Below are 24,975 nucleotides of genomic sequence, written 5' to 3'. Positions count from 1 at the left end.
GATTGTAGAAGCTACTGGTGTGCGAAACAATTGGTAGGTGAACTTAATAAGGAGGTATTTAGTTTGAAAGACAGTAAGAGGATACTAATAATTCTATCTCGGCTGCCTCTATTTCCAGTCAGTGGATTATTGAAGAGTGGTCTGTCAGTGACTCTTACAACTCGGCGGTATAAATTAATATTGTGTGGTCGTTAAAGGCCTGCGCAGGAGACAGAGAGCACAAAATTCATTAATCTACAGATCTGGATATGGACGTTTTTGAGAAAGTACAGGTTTAAGTCTAGGATAACCCGTTTACCGCCAACTGGTCGTCGAATTGCCTATATTTAAATATATATACTATGGTAAGTATTTTTGTGCTAAGACCTCCGAAATTTATGGCCAAGAAATTAAATAATTAACTGCTATAAATATTTGTAAAAGTCTCTTCTTCCTACTAGCATATGTGTAGGTGGATACCTAGTAGGGTTCTTCCCTCAATAACATCGAAAGATCACTAATTTCCCCTATGGGAACATAACGCAATTGAGTAATTGAATATAATTGTTAAACAAGTTTATTAAATTTTTATACCTCATATCATACAAGTATCTCGAAATGCAATGCTCCCATATGCTGTTGCTCCATCAATGCTGCTTTCGTTACGTACCATAACTAAAAATGAAATCAAAGAGATAAAAACAGAAGTATTTGTAAAATGTGCTAATGTGGGCCGATTCCAATCAGGAGCTGCCAGACTTATGAGAATGGCCTTAGTTCTTCCGCACACTTGAAGTTGGCGCCTGGCAATTTCCCTTGCTGGAAATAGGCTATAAGTTTCTTAACGGCACATGTATTTCGTTGCGCAAAAGTAGAGTGCTACATTGATAGTTAGCGCTATGTATCTTGCTAGGTGGTCATCATGCTATGGTGACTACTTACTGCAATAAGGTCGACAACAACTGCTTCAGCACCTGGGAATTTCTGGGCGGCTGTGACAGCACTATTATAGAGGGAATATTGGTTAGTATGCCATCCACATGCAAAAGTATCGCTACAATTAACTGGGAGGGGTAACTTACTCATCCCATGGGGTTACTGGGTCTAATGTGTTTCCAAAGAACAAGATTGGTGTCTTAGTCTTGCCACCGATTTTCTCAGACCATTCCCACTTGGGACGGATTGAATATCTCGAACAGGTGACTCTGCCGATGAGTCTAGCGTGTCCCGCGATGGCGCTGGCCTTGAGATAAGTATAAACCTCCACTGGCGTAACTGAATAATTATAGATGGATGGTGCATCGCCGCAAGCAGTTTGGAAGAAGGAATACCCCCTAAGTTGGAGTGGCGCGGGAGCACTCGGGTTCGAGGATGGCGGCGAGAGTGGCGTTGTAATAATGGTAGTTATTTCGGTAACATTCCACCTCATGATTGGGCCGCGAGTAGCTTTGTCTAAGGCGTTAAGGATCCAAGCAAGACCCTCCCAACTGTCGATGGAAGCATACAAAGAGTCGAGAATTGTACCTCTCAGCTGGGCAATAAGAGCAGTGAGTGGGACTGCCAATGCACTACCCTGAACCTCGGCCTCCGTGGCGTTAAATCGTGACATCATTCTATTGAAGCGGTTGATTGTGTCTTGATAGCACATTCCAGTCGCAAAAGCACACTTCTTAGGACCGGCTGCGAAACATCGCTTGAAGAATTCAAAGAACCCTTCGTCAGCATTGCGAACAATGTCTGTTTCAGTTCGGGTTTGCCATCCGTCCATGTTAACAACACCATCCAAAACGAACTTTCCGACATGATTGGGGTAGAGAGTCGCAAATGTTTGTCCGAGCACGGTACCATAGCTAATACCGTAAAAGTGGACTAGGGCGTTTGTATCGTTTTGCCCACGAGCACGCGCAAGCGCTCTAGCAATCCAAAGCATATCAGTTGCAGTGACAACGGTATTCATATGCGGGCCGGCTTGGTTATCAGCGCCTGTATATGCGATGCATTGTGCGGTAAGTTCGTCCGCTTGAGCAGCGGCCTGGCCCAGGAACGATGGTGGAAGCTCAGGGATGAAGAAACCATATGGAGATGTTTCCGTCTCTTTGGCGCCAGCAGGAATTGCAATACCGGACTTTAAATGTCTAGTAGTCCTCTTGGTAAAACTGTTTCCCTCAGTAGCATTTTGTCGGAGAGGGTCGAAAAGCTCATCGGCGGTAATATTGCAAGAACCATATGGAACGCTGTATCCAACACCTCGAATATCAAAACCAAGGATATCATATCCGGGCCCTGTGACATTGTTTGCGATCAAGTTGGCGACACCAGGGCCGTATATAAATTCGGTACCAAGGTAGCCAGGACCTCCAGGGTTTGTGAGAACGGCCCCTTTATAGTTGGCACCCGTTGCATTGGTGGGGTACTTGACAATCGGGATGATGGCTTCCAGACCGTTATCTGGATCTTGGTAGTCGAGTGGTACCTGTCGCTCGTGTTAGAATCCAATACCTAAGGCTCTATAGTAAGTGATGTTACTGACAATCAATCGTGCACATTCCATGTATACAGTTTGTGTTTCGTTGCATGGGCTCCACTCAATCTCTTTCGATGGTCGAATCTGGTTAAATTGATAGCATTAGCCGACCTGTCAATGCAAGCCACGTCTACAAGCCATATCACTTGGTGTACTACTAAGTAAGTAGTTAAGTAAGAATATACTTACTCCTTCGAAGAGAAGCTCGCGAGCTACCTGCCGTTTTACTGTAAACATAGCATCGGCGCTAGACAGCAGCGCCAGTAGCACTGCGGAAGTCGCAATCATTATGGCGGATTAGGTTGGATATTAAACGCCCAATTACTCCTAAAAACCAGGAGGGATCTTTTATTTATGTATGCTGGGGAATTAAGACCTGGATAAGAAAGAGGGAAAGTACGTGCGCGAACCCCAAACTCGTCTTGAAACTGATATTTGTAGGATCGCCTTTGGATTGATTGAATATATTGGATTTGTATCCCAAAGGAAGTAAGCTGTGTTTTATAGATACATCCAGTGCAGGAGAAAGAAGAAGCAGTCCAGCGTCCCTACTCCTAACGCTTGCCGGAGCCGCCATCTCGAATCTGCCTTTGACGTGGTGTTCCTAGGATCGTCGAACCGTAATCCCCTGCCCAGCAGCTAGGCCTAGCAAATGATTACACAAATTTGCAAAGAACGTGGAGAAACATAGCCCGATCGTTGGACAGACCGTACAACTATTGACGTAGGCAGAGCCATTTGCCGGGCGCTGCTTCAGGAAGTCGGAGGAGCAGATGATTTCCGCCGACATTGATCGCTCCAAGCCTCATCCAGCTGCAGGGTCATTGACGTTAAATTGTTTCTGGGGACGGGGAACCTTGGAACGAGGTTGACGAAATCAGCAATGCTGACTGCACACATCCGGTTAGAGCCTTGGCATCTGGGCGCCGCTTTACGGGAAACGGTAGCCTGAGAAATAAATGCCTTGGCGATAATCCCTGGTTAGGAGAGAGGTTGGATCAAAAAAGCAGGGACATCGCCTTTCGGAACGGTAGTTGTGCAGAAACATTTCCGACGGAATACTTTGTACCGATCACGGAAAGCTAGCACCAATCAGTACAAGGGCCTCATAGGGCTCCACGAAAGACGTCAGATTCTGTGCGATCGAGACTCGACGCCTTGGCTGTTCGACAAGAGACTTCTTGGTTTTACTCATTACGTACGAGCTCTAATAGCTCCGCTTCCTTGATAGGCATAATAATGCAGTGCAGTGCGGGCGCAGTGGAGTGGTTGGAGCCTCAGGCAGCTGCAGTACTCGGAGGCCTGGCGAAGCCTCGCAGAAATCGTCGGGAATAAATACAACACGACTTTGTGTTGTTTCACAAGCAGCCTTCAAAACGGGAAGGAGCCGGAGCTCAGGGACTAAACCGAATCCCATCAAGGCTAGACCCACTAAGTCCCGTTAAGATTTACGGGTATTGCTGGAACTGGCGGAAATCTACGCTGAGATGATTGTTGGTTGTACAGTCAGCGCCGCAGTTTCCTGCCGCCCCGAAGGGAGAAGGCTGTGTCATAAATTCGAAGACAAGAGGCAGACGGCAAGCCGAATTTCTTGACTTATTCAGCAATTGGACCATGGTAAGTACGAAACAATCCGCTGAAATCTCCGTCGGTGCATCATGGTCGCATCAATGTTCTCGGTTTCCCTTCGAGGGTCGATTGCTTGATTGACATCATTCCTTGCTCCGACTGCTGCTACTATAGCTACGTTCGGCGCATATCCAAAGTCGTCTCGTACGAATTGAAACCGATAGCCGTAATTATCAATCTTGCATTTCCAAACCTTAATTGCTGTAAAAAAAAGGATTATTGGCCTATCCAACTGTTGAGCAGTCAAGAATAGTGAATGTTTAGGCTCAACCGCTTTTTTCGTGCTCTAGTAGTGCAAAATTAGATAATAATTGGTGTGTTCAAAGGAAAATGTCAAGCGATATAAAGAACGCTTGTTAATTATATCTAACAGTATTTAGAAATTCTCAATTTAGTCATTATATTATGCGAGTAAAGAAAACCCTAGCAGAGGTGGTTTTGTTGAGGCAGAAGCACGATATATATATCGATATATACTAGTAATCGAATAGAAGGTATTATAGAAACAGAATCCAAGTCTTCGATCGGTGGTATTAATCGCACAATAATGAAACCGATCCTATTGATAGCGATTGCTGGCCCGAGAACCAACGATATGCCAGAAAATATACTTTAGTAAATGCCATCTGGGCTTATATTCAGACCGGTCGACCGGATACGACGAGACTAGCTACGTGATATATGCTAGTCTCAATTCTAAGCGCTCATGCAGGTTCAGAAATGCGTAGGCGTATATATATATTCATCTAAATTCAAACGAGGCGCTCTGTTGAGAATCAATGAAAAGTTTCTTATAGTTGATTATGTAACAAACCTACCCACCGCTGTCTACGACATACCATTTGTTCACGGTCCTAGCAATCAAATCTAGCCATAAACATCATATATATATTTGAGTATAATCCGTGTTTATAAATTTGTCAAATTTTCAGGCACAATAGTGCACTAGCCTAAATTATATTATCTCACTAGTCGACTAGTCTTAAAATATTTTTACAACTGTTTATCAATCGTATAATTGATATCGACAAATAGGTTAAACTTTACAGTTGAAGTTCTAAGAGATGTTAATAGATCTGTTCGAGGGCTCTGTTCATCTTAGTATCATAATCATTTAGCTGGAACGTGACGTTTTGACATCCACCCAAGTAGGATGTAATTGAAGCTAGACTAGATCATGGCTGGAGGCGTCGATGGCTTCAGCCCCAAACCGCGCACAAAAAGCCGAGCATTCTATCATCCATGCGTAGGTGTCCAGGAGACCCTACTCACAATCTACTCTGACTTTGACTTAATTTCAATATAGCCCGTCACGTCATAGTCATCAGCACCGTCAAGACAACCACAGCAGTCACAACCATCGCGAATACTCAACATTTCCTCCCACAAAACAATCACCTCTCGTGTCTCTTTCTCCACCAGCTCCCTTCCACAAACCTCATCTCATCACTACTTTCCCAGACGCTAGATCTAAATCCCAAACCTGCAGTCTTCAAAATTAGCCTCTCGAGATCTCTCTCTCTCTCTCTCTACTCGCTCAACCTCCTGAAACCTTGGGAATAACGCCTCGAAAAAAACACTTTGCTTCGACATCTTGGATCATAGCAGATCGAGGTCTCGAAATTAAGCATCATCACCGAAAGATAACCAAGACATCGAACACGTTCTGTACAGCCTTGCTCGCTGACTACTCTTGTATCTCGCTGATATCCATCAAGCCTGTCTAATAAAACGACTCTGCAAAAATGATATACTACAAAGAAGGAACCAGGTAAGCAACTTCTATCGAATCACTCCTACTTTTACCCTGCATTCACTTGCTAACGCGTCTTAAACTTATTAAGATGCAACTTTGGCCCCTTGAATTTCACAATCGGAATCAAGAATGAAGATGGAAGCAACGCCTGTGCTTTCTACGTCAACCGTGACGTCTTCTTGGCTCTTGCTCCCCGCTTTGAACCATATGTCGACGAAAAATCAAAGAGGGCAGGCGAAGAAATCACCGAGTATTTCATCCCTCTCGACCCTTACAAAGCAGAGCTCATGAGGTCATTCGCTATCTTCATCAACGAAGGTATCCTCGTCATCCCTCAGTACGAAGGCTGGGGCATACCAGACAATTTGTTGTTTCTCTACAACTTCGCAAACACCTTGGGCTGTAGCTTGATGAAAGGTAGTATCATCAAGCGTATGAAGGATACAGTTGTTGGGTTGTCCAAGGAAATCGATGATTCTGCCGGAAAACATAGGGGTGACTTGGAATATGAAACCATGGATTGGATCAACGTCTTCTACGAGTGCTCTACAGAAGCAGAAGTCAAGGAGTTTAAAATGTGGCGCTTGGTTGAAGCGTTCATGGGTAAACATCCGTGGATGAAGTTGGAACTCTTGGGCCTCAGAATTGAAGATCAGTGGGACTACAAACTGAGGTACCAGGTCCTTGGGAACATGCGACGCCTAACAGAATCAGAGATAGAAACTGGATTCTCCAATGGACACCCTGTACGTCCCAGCGAATACGACTACTCTGACACCCGCACCGAAGAGGGTGCGAGTGATTTCGAAAGCGGCGATGACTACGGCGAGGAATATTATAGCGGGGAATATTCCGGTGAAGAATATGGCGAGGGACCCTATGACGAGGGATACTATGGCGACGACGATGATGACAAGGGCGATTATAGCGAAGGATATTCTGGAGAGGATTACGGGGAGGAAGATTACGGGGAGGAAGATTACGGGGAGGAAGATTATGGGGGGGAGGATTATGGGGAGGAATACTATGACGAGGAATATTACGGCGGGGGGGATCATACGTGGGACACGTATGAGGAGCACGAGTCCGTCGCAGACCTCAGAGAAGGGGTCATGGTCCTGGAGATCAGGACCAATGAAATGGAGGATTTTTAGGCTAGGGATGAGGGAGTAACATCCCTCATCCAATGTATTTGATAGTCTGTAGTTTCTCTCTGAAATCAAACCTGCCTCAGGGCATTTTCTTATCAATTGCGGAATATTTGAAGTTGGTTGATATTTTCAACGGGACTATAAATCCGACTTGTGGGCCTAGTTCATTGAGCAGGCATCACAATATGTTCTACGAACTCGTTATTCTATGCAGTAATAAAGAAACATCACTAATCTGACTGACAATGCATATCTCCTATTGGTCTGGAATCTCCCATTATGCTTCAACAATATTCCTGTAGTAACTAAGAACATTTTAAAATGGATCATACCACGAAATTATATTTCACTGACACTTGATCAAGTGAGGTTTATTTGGTAGTAACAAACAAGATATGAGCTCCCAAACATAGCATCATGATGCCTTATTCCAAGGCTTTTGAATGATCTCTGCCCACACAACCAACCACAATACACATAATCTATAAAACCTCCGCCATCAAACATCTACGACTCTCTAAACCGTCACGCTGACCTCACCAGCCCACGATTAAAAATATTCCCGTCTCGATTATATACTCAATACCAGATACTTTGCTTCCTGTGGAACGATCTTCTCTCCTTTCATCGACCCTTCCATCAACGGTAAGACCATCAAGATCCCCTTAAAAAATTTCGCGAACTTGTTCGGGGAATCCCAACCCTATAATTTTGAATATTCTTTCATGCTAAATATCTATCAGAAGCCCGACACCTCAAAGGTACTAAGAAGAGAAGGCCATTTGGCTAATAACAAGGTCCACGCAAACGAGGCTCCCATAATGAGCCCAAAAAGACGTATCTGCATGGATCCTCCACAAAGAAGTAACCCGACCACCCCGGACACGTCGCTCCTTCTCGCAGAGAATGTCAATCTAACGACTCGCGAAGAATGTATTGAACTGTATGATAACCCTCCAAGCATTTCAATTGAATCAAAATCAAAACTTACTAATCGTTTTTCACTAGTTGCTATCGAATGGACACATTTTCTGATGTCACGTTCCGAGTTGGCGATTCTGTCACGGGTCCCTTTAAGATCTATAAACTCCATCGTCTCGTTCTAGGCGGCCAATCAACTTATCTCTACAATCTGTGCGTCAAAAATACAGATGCAACCGAGATGATTGATCTCCCAGATGTCCAGCCAGCCATTTTTGACCACATAGTCAAATGGCTCTACAAAGCGAGGCTGACGGAAAAAACGGAAGACATGGCCGTTGTTGCCAAACTCTACGAGGTTGCGGGTAGCCTAAAGATCAAGGAGTTGGAAAGCAAGTGTCTATCAACTCTGACCGAGATCCTAGCACGTGAAAAGCATAAAGAGGAGAACGGAGAAACCTCGATCTTGGACGAGATGCTCATCAAACCGACCCAAGGACCAGTAAACGACTCTCCTACCATTCCAAAGCCTCTTGCCAGGAGCAACACAGAGGGCACTACTTCCAGCCATCACCGCGAATCTAAAACGAAGGACTTCTTCAAAGGTGTGATGGAAAAAGTCACAACCCAAAAAGACGTCGGTAAAGAGAAAGAAACCAACAAATTTTCTACTCTTGGGTCTTCGTTTTTAAACCGAGCCAAAGTTGGGATGGGAGGGAGGCAGCGCATTGCTTCACAACCTATCCGAGCCTCAATGATCAGCCATCCCTTTGCGGCCTCTCGTCTCACTGCGATCCCTTATGCTCAAGACAATAACAGTATGCAACATTTCCCTGATGCGAAGGATTTGAAAGAGCCAACCAACGGACCTACTGAGAACCCGGACACCCCAAGAACCGCTAAAAAGAGCTCTCCTTACCGCAACTCTACTGCTTTCTAAACATCTTTTCATTTCCACTTACTTCTGTTTTGAATCCTTCCTTTCTTATTAACTACTTGCAAAGGGTAATACCTCTTTGTGGAGTGTTATTCAAAGAAATGAACGATTCACTATATTCTGTTTTTATTTGTTTCAATCAGGCGAAAATCAACTCCCTATTACCTCTACTAGCTTAGCTCGATAGATTATTAACGGCATTTAAGGAAATATTCCTTCAACGTTTCTCTTAGTTCACTCAGGCAAGCACGCAAATCAATAAAACTTACGTTTCCACTTGACGTATTCAAAGCTCTTTGATAGTATATTTGCTTGTGAATATCGTTGTTTCTGATACACTAAGCCAAAAGTCCGGTGGCATTCTACGTAGCAACGGGGCCCCGTGGTATTTTTGATCAACCAAATCCGTATATCTAGCCGCGATAGATCGCCGGGAGAAATCCTTAGTGTTACTCTCAGCTAGCTGCGGATACACGTTCGCTTTGGGAATTGTGTTCATGGGGAACGTACTAAATTCTTATCATGAGGATTTGAAACCAAAAACTACTTTAGCCCGACTTTCTAACCCTTCGAGTATATAGTATCATACTAAATTGATATTGAGTATAGAAGTCTATAGGCTATACTAGATGCTATACGGAACTGATACATATATGCATATTGCGAAAATATTCCGAATCGGACAAACGATTATACAACGGAAAGGGTTCATCGTGATTTAGAAACAAGTTAAGGGTTTGTTTCGTATTTCTAATCTTCGTGCCAGCCCCATAGTAAATTTATAAAGTATCGGAACCTCAAATACTAAAACTTGCTTCGGCGCCCTAAAGTTCTACGGGAATCGATATTAACAAGTTAAAGAGTAAATGTAAGAATAAATATTATCTACGAGAGATAGGAGTAGTAAAACTAATCCGAATCAAAAGATTGCAAAAACCCGTGGATCTGAATATTTCAGGATTTCTGCCTGAATATACACCTATCCGAGCAAAAGTTTTCCTAGTTGAACCGAATTATCTTTAATTCGATCAGGCTTGCCATACAGGCGGCGACATGGGGCTAATTCGGTTAGCAAAGCGCCGTATTTATATCTCAAATCTTTTCCTGATGGAAGACGTCGACATCAAGTAGTTCGAAAACATGGGAAACATCCCGTCCTCGTCCCCTGTTGTTGACAGACGTTCCTTCGGTACCAAGGTGGCGACAATATTTTTTGAAGCCTACTCACGCCGAATATACGTATAGAATGCGAGTAGGTACCCCAGCGATCAATATACACCCTATCGGTACCATAGCTGGGGTTACGAAGTTAGATGGTTTGATATCGCTATTGTATATAATCCCAGACCTTGACCGGGCAGGGTTATTGGGAACAACACACGTCGTCAAAATAAGCTTTGGGTCTTGTCCCACCTGAATGTCCTAGGAGGGTCAATAGAAAGGTCTGGCTAAAAGTAGGTATTTTAGTATTTAGTACTAGTATATACACTGAATAGACTAATAGTTTCGAGGAGTAGGGGTCTCATCTTCTAGTTCATCTATAGTCCCTGAACAGCCCACCATCTAGTTATAATTCTGAGTCGGCGTCTGGGAACAAGACCAACTTTGATAGAGTGGGTTATAAGAGGTCGAGAATATAAGGCAGGACGCCGAGGGCACTTCAGTGATTAGATATTATGCCCTGGGGAGGGGGTCCTGTGTTGGCCTTGATCAGCGAATGCCGTGAGACCTATGATCCCCTTGAAGCAGTCTCAAGGAAATCTTATTCTCCATCAACGTTCACATCACCTCCCTACCCACTGCACTCTCGACGCGTCAAAACATCACCACACCATCTCATCGCAATCAACATCTCACCTACTAGCAAACTGTCCCTAAGACCAAATCACAATGGACCAAGCATACTTTCCGTATCATGGAGATTACCCGAACATGGCGGGCCAACTGGCGGGCCAACAGCTAGTCCAACAGCCAGGCCAACAGCCGGGTCAACAGCCGGGCCAACCGGATGCCGATGTTGAACTGGCAAACTTCGAGCTGGGAAATATGAACCTGGAAGTTTTACATCAAAATCCATACGACCTCGGAGCCTACAACCAAAACGCGATAGGACTTGGAAACATGGTGAATTATGCCAACTACGCTGGATACAACCAAAACTTCGCCCAAGAAATCAACACGCAAGCCGAAGCTGCAGAGCCAAGTAGGAATTTGATGGAACAACATACGTTCCCTATCGTCAAAGCGAACATGGAGCTAAGAAAGAAAGATTTCTGGAAGTACGCGTCGCCAGCTGCCCTTTCTCAGAGCTAATGATACAAGATGTACTAACTTGAACATAGGATCACGCAAGACACCATGTTCATGGACTTGGTCATTGTTGCTGGCTACGAGAATTCCGAAAGATCCTTTCACCTCCATAGAGCTATCTTCGCCCATTACTCTGGCTGGCTTGCGAAGCTCAGTGACCCCAACAAGCCTCTTTGGAGGCAACAGCAAGTTTCCCTTCGCGTTCGCAATATCGATCCAGATACCTTCGATCGCGTCAGGGGTTGGGTCTACCTCAAAGAAGATGTCCTCGACGACATTTCTATGGAAATGGCGTCCAAGCTTCTGGCTGCCGCCGAGGCTTTGGACATTGCGAAACTGAAGCAAGACCTTTTCTCGGTCGTGTTTCATGCTACGGAGTCCCAAGTCAACCCCGATCTCGGGTTCTTGACCTCCGTTTTCAACTTTCTAAACCTTGCCTTTGGCGTCAGCAATGATGAAGTTGGGTATAATTTAGTTACTGAATGCCTTAAAAAGTTCCTTTCTAAGTGCAGTGTTTACCAACTGCACAAATTCTGGATCACCAACGAGCTCATGTGCGAGGGATTTAGGAATCAATTTCTCCATTTCATATCTACTACCACTTGTACCTTCTGAGTGCGTGTAAGTTGCTATCTATCTCTTCTAATCAATGTTTTCCCTTATATTATTTTCAAAAACTAATGTTCTTGTCGCGAAACTTCACAGGTACCCACCGGTTTTTTGGTCCTCAGGACCAGTTTATTTTTGATTTAATGCCCATGGCTACGGCCATTGTATTTTGTTTACAGAGTGACGTAATGCGACGTGTAGACTGATTACACGTTCGTGGTCACTTCTGTAGACGTACCCATGTACACTATCCCAATACAAAATCACTGCTAAGTAGTTCTCATATTCCTATCTATCCACAAACAAGAGCACTTCTCCTTTGCCATAGTTTCGACTTCTCTCCCCGCCAACTCCAATAACCTGAAAAACTCCTCATTTCGATCTTCACTATCCCGTGTCCTTTCCACAATGTTCCTTATATCCTGTCCACTCTTTGTTGAAAGTAACACATGTATCAACCCATGCATTCCAATCCTCCCTTTGTAGTTATAGACCTGGTTGATGTAACGACATATAGCTGTTGGACTAGTATCAACATTGAATTCAGAATCTTCCTTGAACGGTAAAACTCTAGCATGATGAATAAGAGCACTTGTCAGCTGCTCTCCAAGCTCAACCGTTAGCTCTGTCATATGCAGAGAATCAGCCGTGTGAAACATTTCACGCATTTGAGGCCAATTAACAAGCTGATCTCGTGTCTCAGGCCAAGGGAAATCCTTGGTTCCAAGTTTCCTATGGTAAATCCATGCGATGATACGGTGGAATGTGACTTGAGAGGTGCAAGGGATCGTGATTTTGACTGGTGGAGCGTCGCGGTCTCTGGGGAACTTTAAAGTTTCGAGTAGCAAGTTGGATACCAGGGGGGAATATTCATCAATTACATCTCGATGAACTAGAGTCGAGTGGTATGATAGGCTTCCGTTATATTGCCACTTTACGATGGCGTTTGGCCAATGATCCTGTTCTGAATACTTGCTGGTTTTTGAAGCCACGTTAGTTGAAATCTTGCGCTGCAGCGAAAATCAAAGGTAGAATGGGTGAATTACTCTATCAAGCCCTGCATATATCTATACTCGTCGGCTTCTACGTCCATGGATGCCATTTGAGCTATGATGGTGAGTGGGAAGTCTTTCGAATATATCTGGTATCCGAACGGTCGATTGCACAATAGTCCTAAAGTCAAGAAGAGCCAAAAAGTCTAGAGTTCTGGTAAGTGAGAAACCGAAATAGTCTCATGTTCATACTTCCGTTAATAGTTTCAACTATTTATGCACAGACTATCGAATGACTGAAATCTTCTAGACATCTATTTGAAACATTTTAATAGCACTACACGGTCGAATAGACAGCTACCATGGTATCATTGAAAAATCCCGGATGACAATCCTCAACCTCCTTAACGGCATTGATAAAGAGCCCCATCTTATGCGAGTCCCTCAAATTCTTCAAATAAGCATTCAACTGTATCGCATCGATTTTTCCACCACATTCGTAAAGCCTACACATCAAATCCACTTTCTTTTGTTCATCCGCCGCAGCCTCTTCCGCATCCTCCTTCCAACTGTTGCATTTCCAAATATAGTTTTGTGTTGCCTTCGTGATGATACTGATCACAATTGGAATTTCCAAAAAGTCCGCTGCATTTAGTAGATTCAAAGTTATTTCATAACCCTCATCCGAGAAAATATCCGTCGGTAGAGTTAAACGTGAATCATAAAACCATGCTACTATCCTCTTCATACTTTCCGCATCTATTTCCGGTAATCTGACCAAATGTTCCACGCCTTCTCGAAAATGCGACGTCGAGCACGCAGCCTTGAAGAACTTCGATTTCGCAGCAAACAACCGGGTGTGAACTTCAAACTTCTTTTCCTCTTCACCGACTAGAACCGTGAGATCCGATTCTTTTTTTTTGTAAGGGGTACTTGAGTTTGTTAACTAGAAGAAATAAACCGTCATGGAGTTTGGGGTGCGAAACTTACCCCCATACCATCATCCCTCCTGCTTTTGCTAGTGCTCTATCAACATGATGTATATCCACGTCGAGATTCTGCCGTGCTCTTGGCGTTGGAGCCGGAGGCTGTCTTGTCCAGGAGAAGATGAAGTCTGTGATTGTGGACTTGGCCATGACCAAGGTTTAGACTATCCGCTTGAGCAGCGGGTTTGAAGCCTGGATGTTTAGGCTAGCATCATATCTAGCCTTGCATCGGCAGCGCTGCGCGAGAGGGAAGCTTCCAGGGCAAAAGCCTCGATCTGGGAGCTTGTCTTGATGCCAAGACATGCGGCTTGGGCGACAACACAAGAAATGCAACAATAAAAATTGGTGGCGCAACACACAAGTCTGGTTACGAGACCGTTTCTTGCTTCTCACTTGTGGCACAGTTTACGAGATTCCTAATCAAGAAAGCGGGTCATTCGATGCATTCATTCGCCCAACATATACTAGTATCTTTATTCTGTAGGCACTGAACAAATACAATTGAATCTTTGTTTAAAGGAGTTCAGGTACCTTAAGGCGGCCGGGAAGTCGGATTGGAACCCTTTTAACCCATTGACACGCGCGCCGTTAACTCTGTCCAACGATGAACATTTGTATCAGTATCCGTAACGTCCGGACGTCCGGTCTAGCTTAATATACTCAAGAGCGAATATTATGTTCCAAAATACGCTACCGCGGCGAATTCAGGGGGCCCTATTATAAAATAACTCTCCACCAGTAGGCCGCCTCTACCAGGCTCTCGGCCGGTTTGGCTTTAGGATACTCGCCGATGCAGTCACTGATCATGAATGGATGATCTTTACAAGCCAGACCACAAGATAAACGGAAGAATTTCGATTCGCTGGCGCGGGAACCCGACGACAAAAGGAAGATCATATTAGGATTGCATAAAACCCGAGCTTTCCACGGATATCAGCACAGATTAAATATTTGTTTTTTTAGTGTTATCAACCGAGCCCCCCCATGTCAATTTAAAGGATCCTTTTAGGTCGTGGGGAACATCACTGACGCTTCCAATATCGAATAGGAATAAATAAATATGATATCAAAAAATCGACGACAGCAAACTTGTTACCTGCTACGAGTACAGTGGCCCATGATATATCGGTATTACCCGTGGAAGAAGAATTCGAGCGGCAATGGCAAAGAGGAGAAACTGAAAGATTCTGAGATTCGAATATTTGGAATAGTGGATCCCCCCCCACACGGATAGCAAAGGTAATTGTGGAAAAGCACCTTTCTGACTCTTTTTATACGAGTTTGTTGCACTTTTTCTCCTCGTATACGCTTCGTACCGAGACTCGGGGGCCGAAATGTGTGACTAGGCGCATGCGGCACAGCGCTGCAGCTTTGACACAAACCTGTCGGTAACACGATACATAAGTACTCGTGATAAATCGCGAACGCCAATCGTTTAGGGAACCATATGCCGGTTCGGGATTCTATTGGCTCAATTGCATTATTTTGCAATGTTTTGGAAATGGGAAGATGGTGAAGTATCATCACGCGTTCGTAATATTTCGAGAGCGGGGATCGATACGAATCCAGAGGCGGCATTCGAGGTTTTCCTGTGATATGATTAGTTAGAAAACGACAAACTACATGCTACAGAGAGGGTTAATGTAGATTCTGTTCCGTCGTTCTCGATAGCAGATAGATGCCGTCCCGTCCCGTCTATGCGGCAAAGTCTTTGGCGTGGTTTTTTCCTGTTGGTCTATGGCTACCGCCTTATGCTCTATCAAGTCGAGAGGACTACGTGCGTGATAAAAGACGGTTGGGCTAGATTCATCGATGAGTGCAATCCAGTAGAGGTCTTACATGCCTTTGAGATTCTGTCTATAAATAGCCCTGTATCCTCCTACGCTGTAGAACTCTCTTCCTTACTCCTCATCCTAATCACCAGCTTCTTCCAGTAGGTTTCGGACATCTAAGATAGCTAGAACAGACGAAAATCGCTTTTGTCTTCCCTGTTTTTTAACATTCATTCAGCAGCATCGGCCGCTTTATATGGTGCTGAAAATGAAATATCTCCTCCTATACTGCCTTCTCTTAGGCTCCGGGGCTTTCGCTGTTACCATCCCGGCAGCTCCATCAAAGGCAAAATATACAACTGCCTCCAAGGCGGGTCTCCAAGGCCGTCGTCATTCCGCGAGCAGGAAGTTTAACTATAACCGTAAGATCTCACCAAGCGAAATCAATAAGTACCTACATCCAGAGATCGTCATCACGGAAAACGCCATATACTGCGGTGGTACAGAGCCAATAGTCGTCGATGGAGTAATCCAAGGATGCGTCTTCACAAACACAGACGAAGAAATCCTAGATGCAATCGAGGCCCTTACTATTGCCAAAAACCTGACCGATGTTCCCGACTTCGAGAATAACATTATCGAAGACCCACCTTCCGATCTCTCTCGCCGATCGCTCCTAGACCCCGAGGATGTCGGTCCCGGTTCGCATGTATCCCTCGCAAAAAGAGAACCGTGGCAGTATACCTTAACCTACTGTCACACCTCAGGCGTCTCCGGGTCTATAGACCCTCCAATCACAGCCACAGCACTCTCCGTGTGCAAATCAATGGATAACCTCGCCGGAACGCATACAAGATCTGTTTCTTGGGTAATTGTTAGTTATGGCGCCGGATCGACATCTACTTACATGTTTGCCTGGGGCACGCGAAACCGTATCAGACATGATTATAATTTCGTTTCCCTCAAAGACGGGGATGATTGGGTATGGAGCTCTTTCCAGGGCCAGTGCTTCGGGATTGTTATGGCGATTGCCAAACAACTTTGCCGTATTAGGGCAATAGAGGTGACTAGGGGGGGTTATGTTGACGCTTATGATCCTTCTCGCGGTGCAGGCCGTAAGTATAGAATTGGGCTTGATCCTAATCCACTGAATGGCCTTGGTTAAGAGCTTGTAGATGGGTTCCATAATATACTTATGATCAATCTGCGGGGTGTCGAATGGGTTCGATTAAGCTATGGGCTGATATACGAGAATAACTAGGAATAGGGATCCGTTTGATTGCATTAGAATATTATGTCGTTGGCTCACACTGGAACGACACAGAACTTTATTGCTACCCCTAAGTTTTTTTTAATTAATATTTGTGTACCGTTAGTAACATGCAATTTAACATCCCCACCGGTGTCTTCAACAATCATCGGACTCCAGACAATCGTGTTATAACGTTAGGTCGTATAAATTCTTTTAATCGTGGAAATGTATTGTATTGTTTATTCTGTATGAAGCTTTGCAACTTGCAAAGTACATCGAGCCCGTCCATCTAGAAAAGGCGGTTTTGGGGCAAAGGATTTACAGCCATCTCATAGCTGAAATTCTTCTCTACATGCGGCTTAAGGGTTGGAATAGGGCGAACATTAAATGTACGTTATTTTTACAGCCCGGGCTCTTAGAGTCCCTCGGCCTTAAGAACCCCTCGACCCGAGGATTGACGCAGGAGACCAGAATTTGGGATTTTGGCTCATGGCGAAGATGTTGAAGGGTAGTGGGAAGCCGATGGATGCGAAATTATATAAAGCAGAAGTAAAACCGGGCCTTTCTGGTCATAGTTGGTACAAGTGGGCAGGTCGGTGCCTACGCCAGTGGTAATCGTGCCTTAGCTGACATAATGAAGCTATTGAGAACAAAATAATCATCTCAAGTGTCATCTTTTATTTGTCATGACTAACCCATGTTCCCTTCATCGTAATGACACCGGCTAGTGGTGGAAGTACATAAGTGTAGGCTCCTTGACAGGCGTAGTACAGTCAATTCGTCCACCCCAGCGTTTAGGCTCTTAAGACTGCCAGTAAGAAAACATAGAATCCCATGTCAACAATGTATACCCTTTCAATCGTTTCAATCCCCGGTTACCAGTATATATAACCCTTTGAATCCCAGTTCATGCCCATACCGCTGCTATACCATCCCTTCGATATCAAAACCCATAACCTCAGCAAGAGAAGAAAATCCCAAAGCACCCTTCAATCTTTCTTCACCTGAGCTGCCTTCCAGTCATCAAAAGCATAAGCCATCATCTGAATCCTATAAATATGGTATAAAAGCCACGCAAGCCCACTAGATATAAAAATTCTAGTAGTCCATTCACTCAAGAAGTAGTTCTTGTATATAACCTGCAAAATAAACTTCGCCCAGATGTAAGCCATGCAGATTACCACTATTGCGGTTGTTTCTCCGGGTGGGCGGGTTAGACGCTGACAAGCCCAATATGCGGCTGCGCCACCGATCATGGATAACATGTATGTTGCCATGAATGCGACTGGTAGTTGAGGTATCTCATGACGTTGTACCACACGTGGGAGAGGTGGATTTTGCTGAGGTTCGGCTCTGCGTGCGCGGCGTACCATGATTTCTGTGGTTTATTGTTTTAAATTTATGTGGGTGTCTGGATGAATTGTTGATGAATCGAAGAAAGGAAGCGGTATTAAACTGTTCTTAATTGTGAGGTAGGGGACGTAGATTTGAGTAGCTTGAGGTACCGGTACAATCGAAGGTACGATGAGGGCAAGGCTGGAATAAATTTGTGAGTACAGATTTCGGCACAGACCTTTTCGTCGATAGGTGTAGTAATAGTTGAGATTTCTTTGATTAATTGATGTTTACAAAAACTTGACATGTAAATACTCATCCTCAGAGTGATGATATAAGTTTAGAGTAATTACCTAATATGTAATGATATTATTGATCATCAAAGAATTGCGCTGTTGCTACGCTCTGATCCTCAAGCGCAAAACAAACTTTAGGGCACCATGTTACTTTAGGGCACCATGTTACCTGCAATCAATTCTATAGCGACTCAATATTTCCAAAGGTGGCCGCGCAAATAGGTATACATACAACCTGTTTAACGTCGTCGTGAACGTCTCATCTTGTATCTATTATCCTTATCCGACCCTTGCGCTGATATAACGGCTTTTGAGTCACCTGATTCCATGAAGTATTACCGAGCTAACTTTAAGGCCGCAGAAAACACGGGAAATTACCATAGCTGGTACCATGGTTTGAGTATTCGCCGTGTAAAAAAATAGAAAGTACTCGAGTGATTAGCATATACTACTGTTTTGATCACAATTGGCATCCAAGACGAGATCATGAGTGACCGTACGAGCCTTCCATCTACTGTGCCAGCTTAATTAAGAAGGGGGCTTATTGATACCCTGTTAACACAGTTTTTTTTGTCATAATATATATTAATACGGCACCGGGATATTCGAGTATTCAATACGAATTAGAACAGAGTATCGAGGGTGAAATTTTACTAGTAATTCGAACTTGGGCAGTATTAAAAATTATCACTTTCCTAATTAACCACCGACTGGGGTCAAATTGACATTTCAATTATACCACGACCACAAAAAATATATTTGTTATGCATATGATCATATGAGCCTTTTGAGAAGTGCGCAAACCCCAGGGTCTTATTTCCGATTGGCCCGAGCAAGGGGTCTCTGCATAGGGAACCGGGATCGTGTGGCAAACAAACCCCCACGGCTGTAATTTGCAGGATACTCATAACTATCTGGTCTCGTATACACTCCCATTCATGGACTATTATCAGCTTATTTGCATGATTCAATTGAGATACCTAGCCTGTTGAAGTTCTCATGTCGTTGTGCCGCTGTGGAAATCAGACCACAGGCTGTCCAATGCAATGCAATGCGCCAGGGTTACACAAAATACTTCAGCTGAATTCAGAGAGTAGCCGGAGATGGATACTTTGTCGAAGCCACGCAAATGCAGACACGGCATGACTTATCAGCCTGCACAGGCCGCCTTTTAATCTCCCCTGTTTACGTTATGATAGAATTACCCCGCTCTTCTGATAACGGTTCTCAAACGTCTATAAAGTATTGCTTGAATTCTATTTAATATGGGCCCATCACTGTGCATGTGTTCAATTCTCAGATTTTAAGGTTAGCTTTGTTCAATGAAAACAACCAAAGGATTTCAATTGAATTGCACTATCTTAATCATATACCTTTAATTTAAACCTTTGATCGGTTTATCTATCCTAAATCCTTAGAAATGCCAGCCGGGTTAATTGAAGTATTGTGGAAGAGGGCGTTAGATGAATACACAGTCACAACTGGTGTGAATATGGACGATGAAGATTGCAAAGCTATCTTGGGGAAGATTGTGAACTTTTGGAGTGATAAAGCTAAAACTAAAGGAACCTCGGGCACGGAAGATTTTATCCCAGCAGATGATGAAAGCGACTTTCCTCACACTCCTTTTATGCAGTAGGTGCCCCAAAAATACCCCCAAAAAAATGAGCTCGCCCTGATAGTCGTAGTAGCAATGGTGGGAGTACTAGCGACGGTGGTGGCGAAAATAACATCGCTGATTTAGTCATGAACTATGCCGTCAAGTTCGACCGTGCGCGTCACAAGGACGCCAACGCCTGGGACAAAATACGACATAACCTTGCGAAATACCTATCTGTTGCATCGGGGCTACTCTCAGTCGCCGGTGAGCTGGCTAGCCTCGCGTTTCCACCAGCGAGCATCCTTATCGTCGCTGTTACCCGCGCTGGTGACGCCATATACACGGTCAGCAAAGATCTAGATACCGTCAAGGAGCTCTTCGAAACAATGATCTCCTTCAGCGAAAGAGTCAACTTACTTAAAAAAAAACGTACCATCAGAGCCCCCATATCAAAAGATGGTCGTTGAAGCCTTCCGCAACATGTTGGCTTTCTGTCGCGACGTCCACTCCCGGACGAATCCGAAAGGGTTGCCCCACATTAATAGAGTAAAGGCCTTCTGTAAGGCATTTTTCCGTGGCGGTGACCCATTGATTAAGCTTGCGTGCGACAATGTCCTCAACAGTATTCACAATTTAGACTCTGCTACAATCTTTCAAACGCTAGCACAAGCTGTCGAGACCCAGGCGAAGATAGACGAGCTCCAGAACACGACGGAGCTACAATACGACAGTATACGGGTTACCATGTCTAGCCATCACACTGAAGTAATTCAGACCATCTCCCATTTAGCCACATTCACCAAGAAAGACCATGATCTGGTAAAGGAATTTGTCCAGGAAATGGCGGTAGCCAGGATGGTCGGAATAGAGAGGGACTTCGCAAAGAAAGATACGGTCATCAGCACTAGATCAACAGAATTTGAGGCTTTCAAGGCTTTGACAAAGTCCCTCTCAACGGGCGCGGAGACGTACGTGACTCGACATTTATCCAAACTCAAGCAAATTCACATCCCCGGTATTTTTGGCTGGATCGAGCAGAAGGCTCCTTATAGAGAGCTATGCGCAAGGACACAAAGAACTTTATATGTAAGCGGCGATTCTGGAATGGGAAAATCATTTTTCGCATACTCTATCTATTTGAAGCTGCGTGCCGAGATTTGCCCTGCATCTTCAGTCGCTGTCGCCTATTTTGTCTTTGATAGGGCCATAGAAGAGCTGCAGAAAGCCAAAAACATGTGGAAATTCTGCGCTCTACAAGTTGCCCAGCAGAACCCGAGATATCAAAGGTATCTAAGAGATCTTATCGAGAACGATGGTGGCTCAGAGCAAGGTTGGGGCGAGTTATTCGGAATAGAAACCGCAAATTTAAAGGTCAAAACGGAAACACAATCTAATATGAGCTTAAAGGAAATCTTTATCGTTATCGATGGGGTGGACCAAATGGAACAAAGAGAGAGGGATAGCCTCATGGGGCTGGTGAGAAGTGAAAAGAATCCCCTATCGACTACACTAAAAACCCATTTCGTCCTTGTCGGGTCTACAAAGAGCTTTTTGTCCTATGACACAGGAAAGCAATTGATATTATTAGACAAGATGAATCTTCGCCAATCCGGAAGTTTTGGGGTGCTAACCCAACATAGGTTGAGTAGTCCCCAGTTCCAAGCTTTGGCAAAGCTAGGGCACTCTCTCAAATGGAGGATCCTTATATCAATCGAAAGTAACGCCGACAGTAAGTGCTTCTACCCGTCCAATGTCGTATCCCAATAGCCGGTGATGTTCAACTTTGTCTAATTCTTGAAAGCCTTTTTTTATATTGATCATATGCTTCGTCGGCTTGACGCTCTCGGAACCAAAGACCTTATACAAATGGAGATTTCCAACCCCCCGAAGAGCAAAGATGAAATCTACAAATCTATACTCGAGGAGTGCGCCCAAGCATATAACACAGAGACGCAGGAGACACTGGGATACTTAATCATCTGGCTAGCTTACTCCAAAGTGCCCTTGGGCCTCAAGGCAGCACAAAAACTTTTAGACAAGATGGCGGCGCTAGCGCCCTCAGGCGCATCAATAAATTTAAAAGACGAAATAGGCAAAATGATGTCAAAGTATGCAAGAAATGTGCTTTAGTTATCACTAGGTCTACCGCATTACTGGTCAAGCTGCTCTAGGATTTTAGCCATTTCGGATCCCGACTGCGAGGAACCGGACAATATCTATTCGGGTCAATATCGCGAAGATTTTATTATCAATTTCCAAGAGTCCCATTTACACGAGTACTTCAGAATTGGGAACGATGGGCTTAGTGAGCCTCTTCGGCCATCTGCGTTGATGGGCCGCTCGATGCTGCTAAAAATGTCACTCGCTGTTCTCGCCGAGGAGATCGAAGATATCTCACCAAGCGAACTAAAGAAAATGCAGGCTTTCGCTGCAAAGTCCTGGCATTCAACTGTGAGCGAAATTTTAGAGCTACTAAACGACGGCGCTTCGGGCGGTCCTTTTGTCAAATCCGTTTCGGAATATCTCTTAGAATTTTTGCAGGCTAAGAGCGGTGGGGTTGAAATATTAGAAAACTTACAAGATACCCCACCCAAGCCGAGTGATTTAGAGCGCTTTAGTATCTTGGGTGAAGAAGAGGACGACCAGGTCAGGCTTCTGGAGGAAATTGTGGCACTGATCAACAAGGCCGCTTCATCAGATGACGAGGCGGCCGCCATCACGTCCGTGTCAATCGCCACATACATCGCCAAGAGCCACACCAGAAATTTCTTAACAGCCAAGGACCCTGCTGCGGCATGCAAGTCATCCAGGTTCGCTATTCAAGCTCTATATATTCTCGGAACATTCGAACCTAGGACCTTCAACAACTACACCGAGTTGTCAGATGCATTCTTAGAGTATGAAGCCGCCACAGAGGATAGCCGTACGTGCAAGCTTCTAGAGGAAGTTATTAGGTTCGAAGGAAGCCAGTTGGAGCCCCGTACGTACGGTCAAATATCTATGGCCCTCTTTCGCAATAGCAAGAGAGGCAGTTACCGCGAGGACATTGTAGCCGCCGAAAAGGGCCTCGAAATCACCACGACGCCGGGGGAAAGGTTGTTTCTAAGATATAGGGTTGCCGCCTCGTACTTAGCTTTGTTGAATCTGCATGACTGTGGATATGGGTACTGCGGTGCTCGACTCCGAGATATGTGGGAGGCTATTACGACGGAATCAGGTCAGCGAAATCTAAAGAGAGCTAGGGAATATTGCGCCGAAGCAGTGGAAGCTGCACAGGCTATTAGCGATAAGGCTGAAGATTATTCCGAACTCAAGCCAACCATCAACTTGGTGTTCCAGATGATGGCCTTCGTGGAGATTCAACTTGAAGAACACCGTGGAAACTTCCTGTCCACAATGGGCTTGGCGGAATCGGCATCTTCTCCTGATACGCGGAGACATTATTTAAACGAAATTATTCACGTGCTCGGGAAGATGAAACAATGGGACGCCATTTTAGAACTTACAAAGATAGTGGATAACCCTCTAGTAGATCCTGTATACGGCATACTATCTCCACTCGCATATGATTACATCCGCGGGGCAGCGAGGCGATGTGAAGGGGTTGATCACATCCGGGAAGTCTATCGCAAGGCGGACTTTGAACAAATTGGGCAGGATCGACGGAATTCCACCATTGCTTTTATAGCACTTCAGCATGGGTCATTTGAGCTTTTTGTTGGCATGGAACTCGATAAGGCCAAGCAACGACTTGAAAGAGTTCTGGATTCAAAATATGATAATTTTTGGTTAAGGTTAGCTATCGTACGCCTATCGAATATCGCTCTCCGGAATTTTGACTACGCGGAAACCTTTGAAGAGAAAGAAGTCGCCATGATTGAAGCCGAAAGAGTTGTCCAGAAATACCAAAGGTTGCAAGGATTTGAGTTTAAACTGGAATTATCGTTAATCGCGATTCCGCTTGCTAGCATGCGGAAAAAGCTAGGCCCAGCTCGCGATTTCTACACCGCGCTAAATAAATGTTTCGACGCTTGCATTGAAGCACTTTCTGATGACTCACCCTCCAATGACTCAGACAGTCTCGTAATGCTTGCGAGAGTAATATGCCTTGTGGTTGATGACCCGACAGACAGAGAAGGCTCAAGGGGGCAGTATAAGAAGCAAAATGATCGAGGGGGCGAGGTTATTGACGAGTGGTTTAGCCGCGAAGACGATGACGAAGATTGGGAGGATGCAAAGAATAAGGGGGATGAAGAGGGTAAACATAGGAACAACGACGATGATATTGGGGGCGATGAAGAAGCCGAGGAAAATGAAGAAGCCGAGGACACTGAAGAGGCTGAGAACGATGAAGAAGCCGAGGAAGAGGATGATGAGGAGAATGAGGAGGATGAGAAGAACGACAGCCCAGGAGAAGTGACTCCCCTCCTTGCGATCTCTGAGAACGGAACAAACAAACAAGAAAACTATCTCCGAGAGTTGTGGAAAGACGCTCAGCTGGCATTATCCTGTAGCTATTACACCGTAACTGAGAGCGGACGGTATTATGATAGCGACTATTTTCAGATGTGTGACATCTGCTCTGAAGAAATTAAGGACGTTAGCTCTACCTTGAAGGCGTATATATGCTTGACCTGCATAAACATGGACATTTGCGCCGGCTGCTACGAAGAGAGGGAAGATGACAGTTGGATCTGCCCGAAGAGTCACAAATATTTGGAATATCCCCCTGATGATTTTAAGGGCGTCGAAGAGTGCCGGTTGGTATTTGAAGACAAGGAAGTCGAATTTGCAACATGGCGTGATGGTTTAAGACAGAAGTGGGAAGCCTCTTGGAAACATTACTGTTCGACATATTGGTCGCTTTAGTTGCTAGAGCTACCTTTATCGTTTTAAAATACCTTTCAATTGATCAAATGCGTTTTC

The 24,975-nt window shown here is 44.6% G+C and overlaps 10 protein-coding genes across 10 annotated transcripts; 6 read left to right on the top strand and 4 right to left on the bottom strand.

Annotated features, from left to right (window-relative positions):
- Positions 1 to 738: 738 nt before the first annotated feature.
- Positions 739 to 2,791, bottom strand: AOL_s00110g236 (uncharacterized protein; the record flags this gene model as incomplete). The annotated part of the gene is made up of 5 exons (XM_011126926.1): positions 739 to 858; positions 922 to 982; positions 1,062 to 2,452; positions 2,510 to 2,587; positions 2,693 to 2,791. The coding sequence occupies 5 exons, from the start codon at positions 2,789 to 2,791 to the stop codon at positions 739 to 741; spliced, it is 1,749 nt and encodes a 582-aa protein (XP_011125228.1).
- Positions 2,792 to 5,877: 3,086 nt separating this feature from the next.
- On the top strand, positions 5,878 to 7,042 carry AOL_s00110g235 (uncharacterized protein; the record flags this gene model as incomplete). Its single annotated transcript, XM_011126925.1, has 2 exons — positions 5,878 to 5,903; positions 5,977 to 7,042. The coding sequence occupies 2 exons, from the start codon at positions 5,878 to 5,880 to the stop codon at positions 7,040 to 7,042; spliced, it is 1,092 nt and encodes a 363-aa protein (XP_011125227.1).
- Positions 7,043 to 7,860: 818 nt separating this feature from the next.
- AOL_s00110g234 (uncharacterized protein) lies at positions 7,861 to 8,900 on the top strand (the record flags this gene model as incomplete). Its single annotated transcript, XM_011126924.1, has 2 exons — positions 7,861 to 7,982; positions 8,048 to 8,900. The coding sequence occupies 2 exons, from the start codon at positions 7,861 to 7,863 to the stop codon at positions 8,898 to 8,900; spliced, it is 975 nt and encodes a 324-aa protein (XP_011125226.1).
- Positions 8,901 to 10,787: 1,887 nt separating this feature from the next.
- AOL_s00110g233 (uncharacterized protein) lies at positions 10,788 to 11,822 on the top strand (the record flags this gene model as incomplete). Its single annotated transcript, XM_011126923.1, has 2 exons — positions 10,788 to 11,176; positions 11,240 to 11,822. 2 exons carry the CDS (start codon positions 10,788 to 10,790, stop codon positions 11,820 to 11,822), a joined length of 972 nt encoding a protein of 323 aa, XP_011125225.1.
- A 263-nt stretch (positions 11,823 to 12,085) lies between these two features.
- Positions 12,086 to 12,918, bottom strand: AOL_s00110g232 (uncharacterized protein; the record flags this gene model as incomplete). The annotated part of the gene is made up of 2 exons (XM_011126922.1): positions 12,086 to 12,791; positions 12,863 to 12,918. 2 exons carry the CDS (start codon positions 12,916 to 12,918, stop codon positions 12,086 to 12,088), a joined length of 762 nt encoding a protein of 253 aa, XP_011125224.1.
- Positions 12,919 to 13,145: 227 nt separating this feature from the next.
- Positions 13,146 to 13,944, bottom strand: AOL_s00110g231 (uncharacterized protein; the record flags this gene model as incomplete). Its single annotated transcript, XM_011126921.1, has 2 exons — positions 13,146 to 13,740; positions 13,799 to 13,944. 2 exons carry the CDS (start codon positions 13,942 to 13,944, stop codon positions 13,146 to 13,148), a joined length of 741 nt encoding a protein of 246 aa, XP_011125223.1.
- A 1,890-nt stretch (positions 13,945 to 15,834) lies between these two features.
- On the top strand, positions 15,835 to 16,731 carry AOL_s00110g230 (uncharacterized protein; the record flags this gene model as incomplete). The annotated part of the gene is made up of 1 exon (XM_011126920.1): positions 15,835 to 16,731. The coding sequence occupies one exon, from the start codon at positions 15,835 to 15,837 to the stop codon at positions 16,729 to 16,731; it is 897 nt and encodes a 298-aa protein (XP_011125222.1).
- Positions 16,732 to 17,807: 1,076 nt separating this feature from the next.
- On the bottom strand, positions 17,808 to 18,191 carry AOL_s00110g229 (uncharacterized protein; the record flags this gene model as incomplete). The annotated part of the gene is made up of 1 exon (XM_011126919.1): positions 17,808 to 18,191. One exon carries the CDS (start codon positions 18,189 to 18,191, stop codon positions 17,808 to 17,810), a length of 384 nt encoding a protein of 127 aa, XP_011125221.1.
- A 1,678-nt stretch (positions 18,192 to 19,869) lies between these two features.
- On the top strand, positions 19,870 to 20,516 carry AOL_s00110g228 (uncharacterized protein; the record flags this gene model as incomplete). Its single annotated transcript, XM_011126918.1, has 2 exons — positions 19,870 to 20,084; positions 20,132 to 20,516. The coding sequence occupies 2 exons, from the start codon at positions 19,870 to 19,872 to the stop codon at positions 20,514 to 20,516; spliced, it is 600 nt and encodes a 199-aa protein (XP_011125220.1).
- Positions 20,517 to 20,529: 13 nt separating this feature from the next.
- Positions 20,530 to 24,918, top strand: AOL_s00110g227 (uncharacterized protein; the record flags this gene model as incomplete). Its single annotated transcript, XM_011126917.1, has 3 exons — positions 20,530 to 21,778; positions 21,851 to 22,157; positions 22,221 to 24,918. 3 exons carry the CDS (start codon positions 20,530 to 20,532, stop codon positions 24,916 to 24,918), a joined length of 4,254 nt encoding a protein of 1,417 aa, XP_011125219.1.
- Between the last annotated feature and the right edge of the window lie 57 nt (positions 24,919 to 24,975).

This window comes from Orbilia oligospora (genome assembly GCF_000225545.1).
Source record: "Orbilia oligospora ATCC 24927 unplaced genomic scaffold scaffold00110, whole genome shotgun sequence".
Lineage (NCBI taxonomy): Eukaryota > Fungi > Ascomycota > Orbiliomycetes > Orbiliales > Orbiliaceae > Orbilia > Orbilia oligospora.
This window is presented reverse-complemented; position numbering and strand designations above follow the sequence as displayed.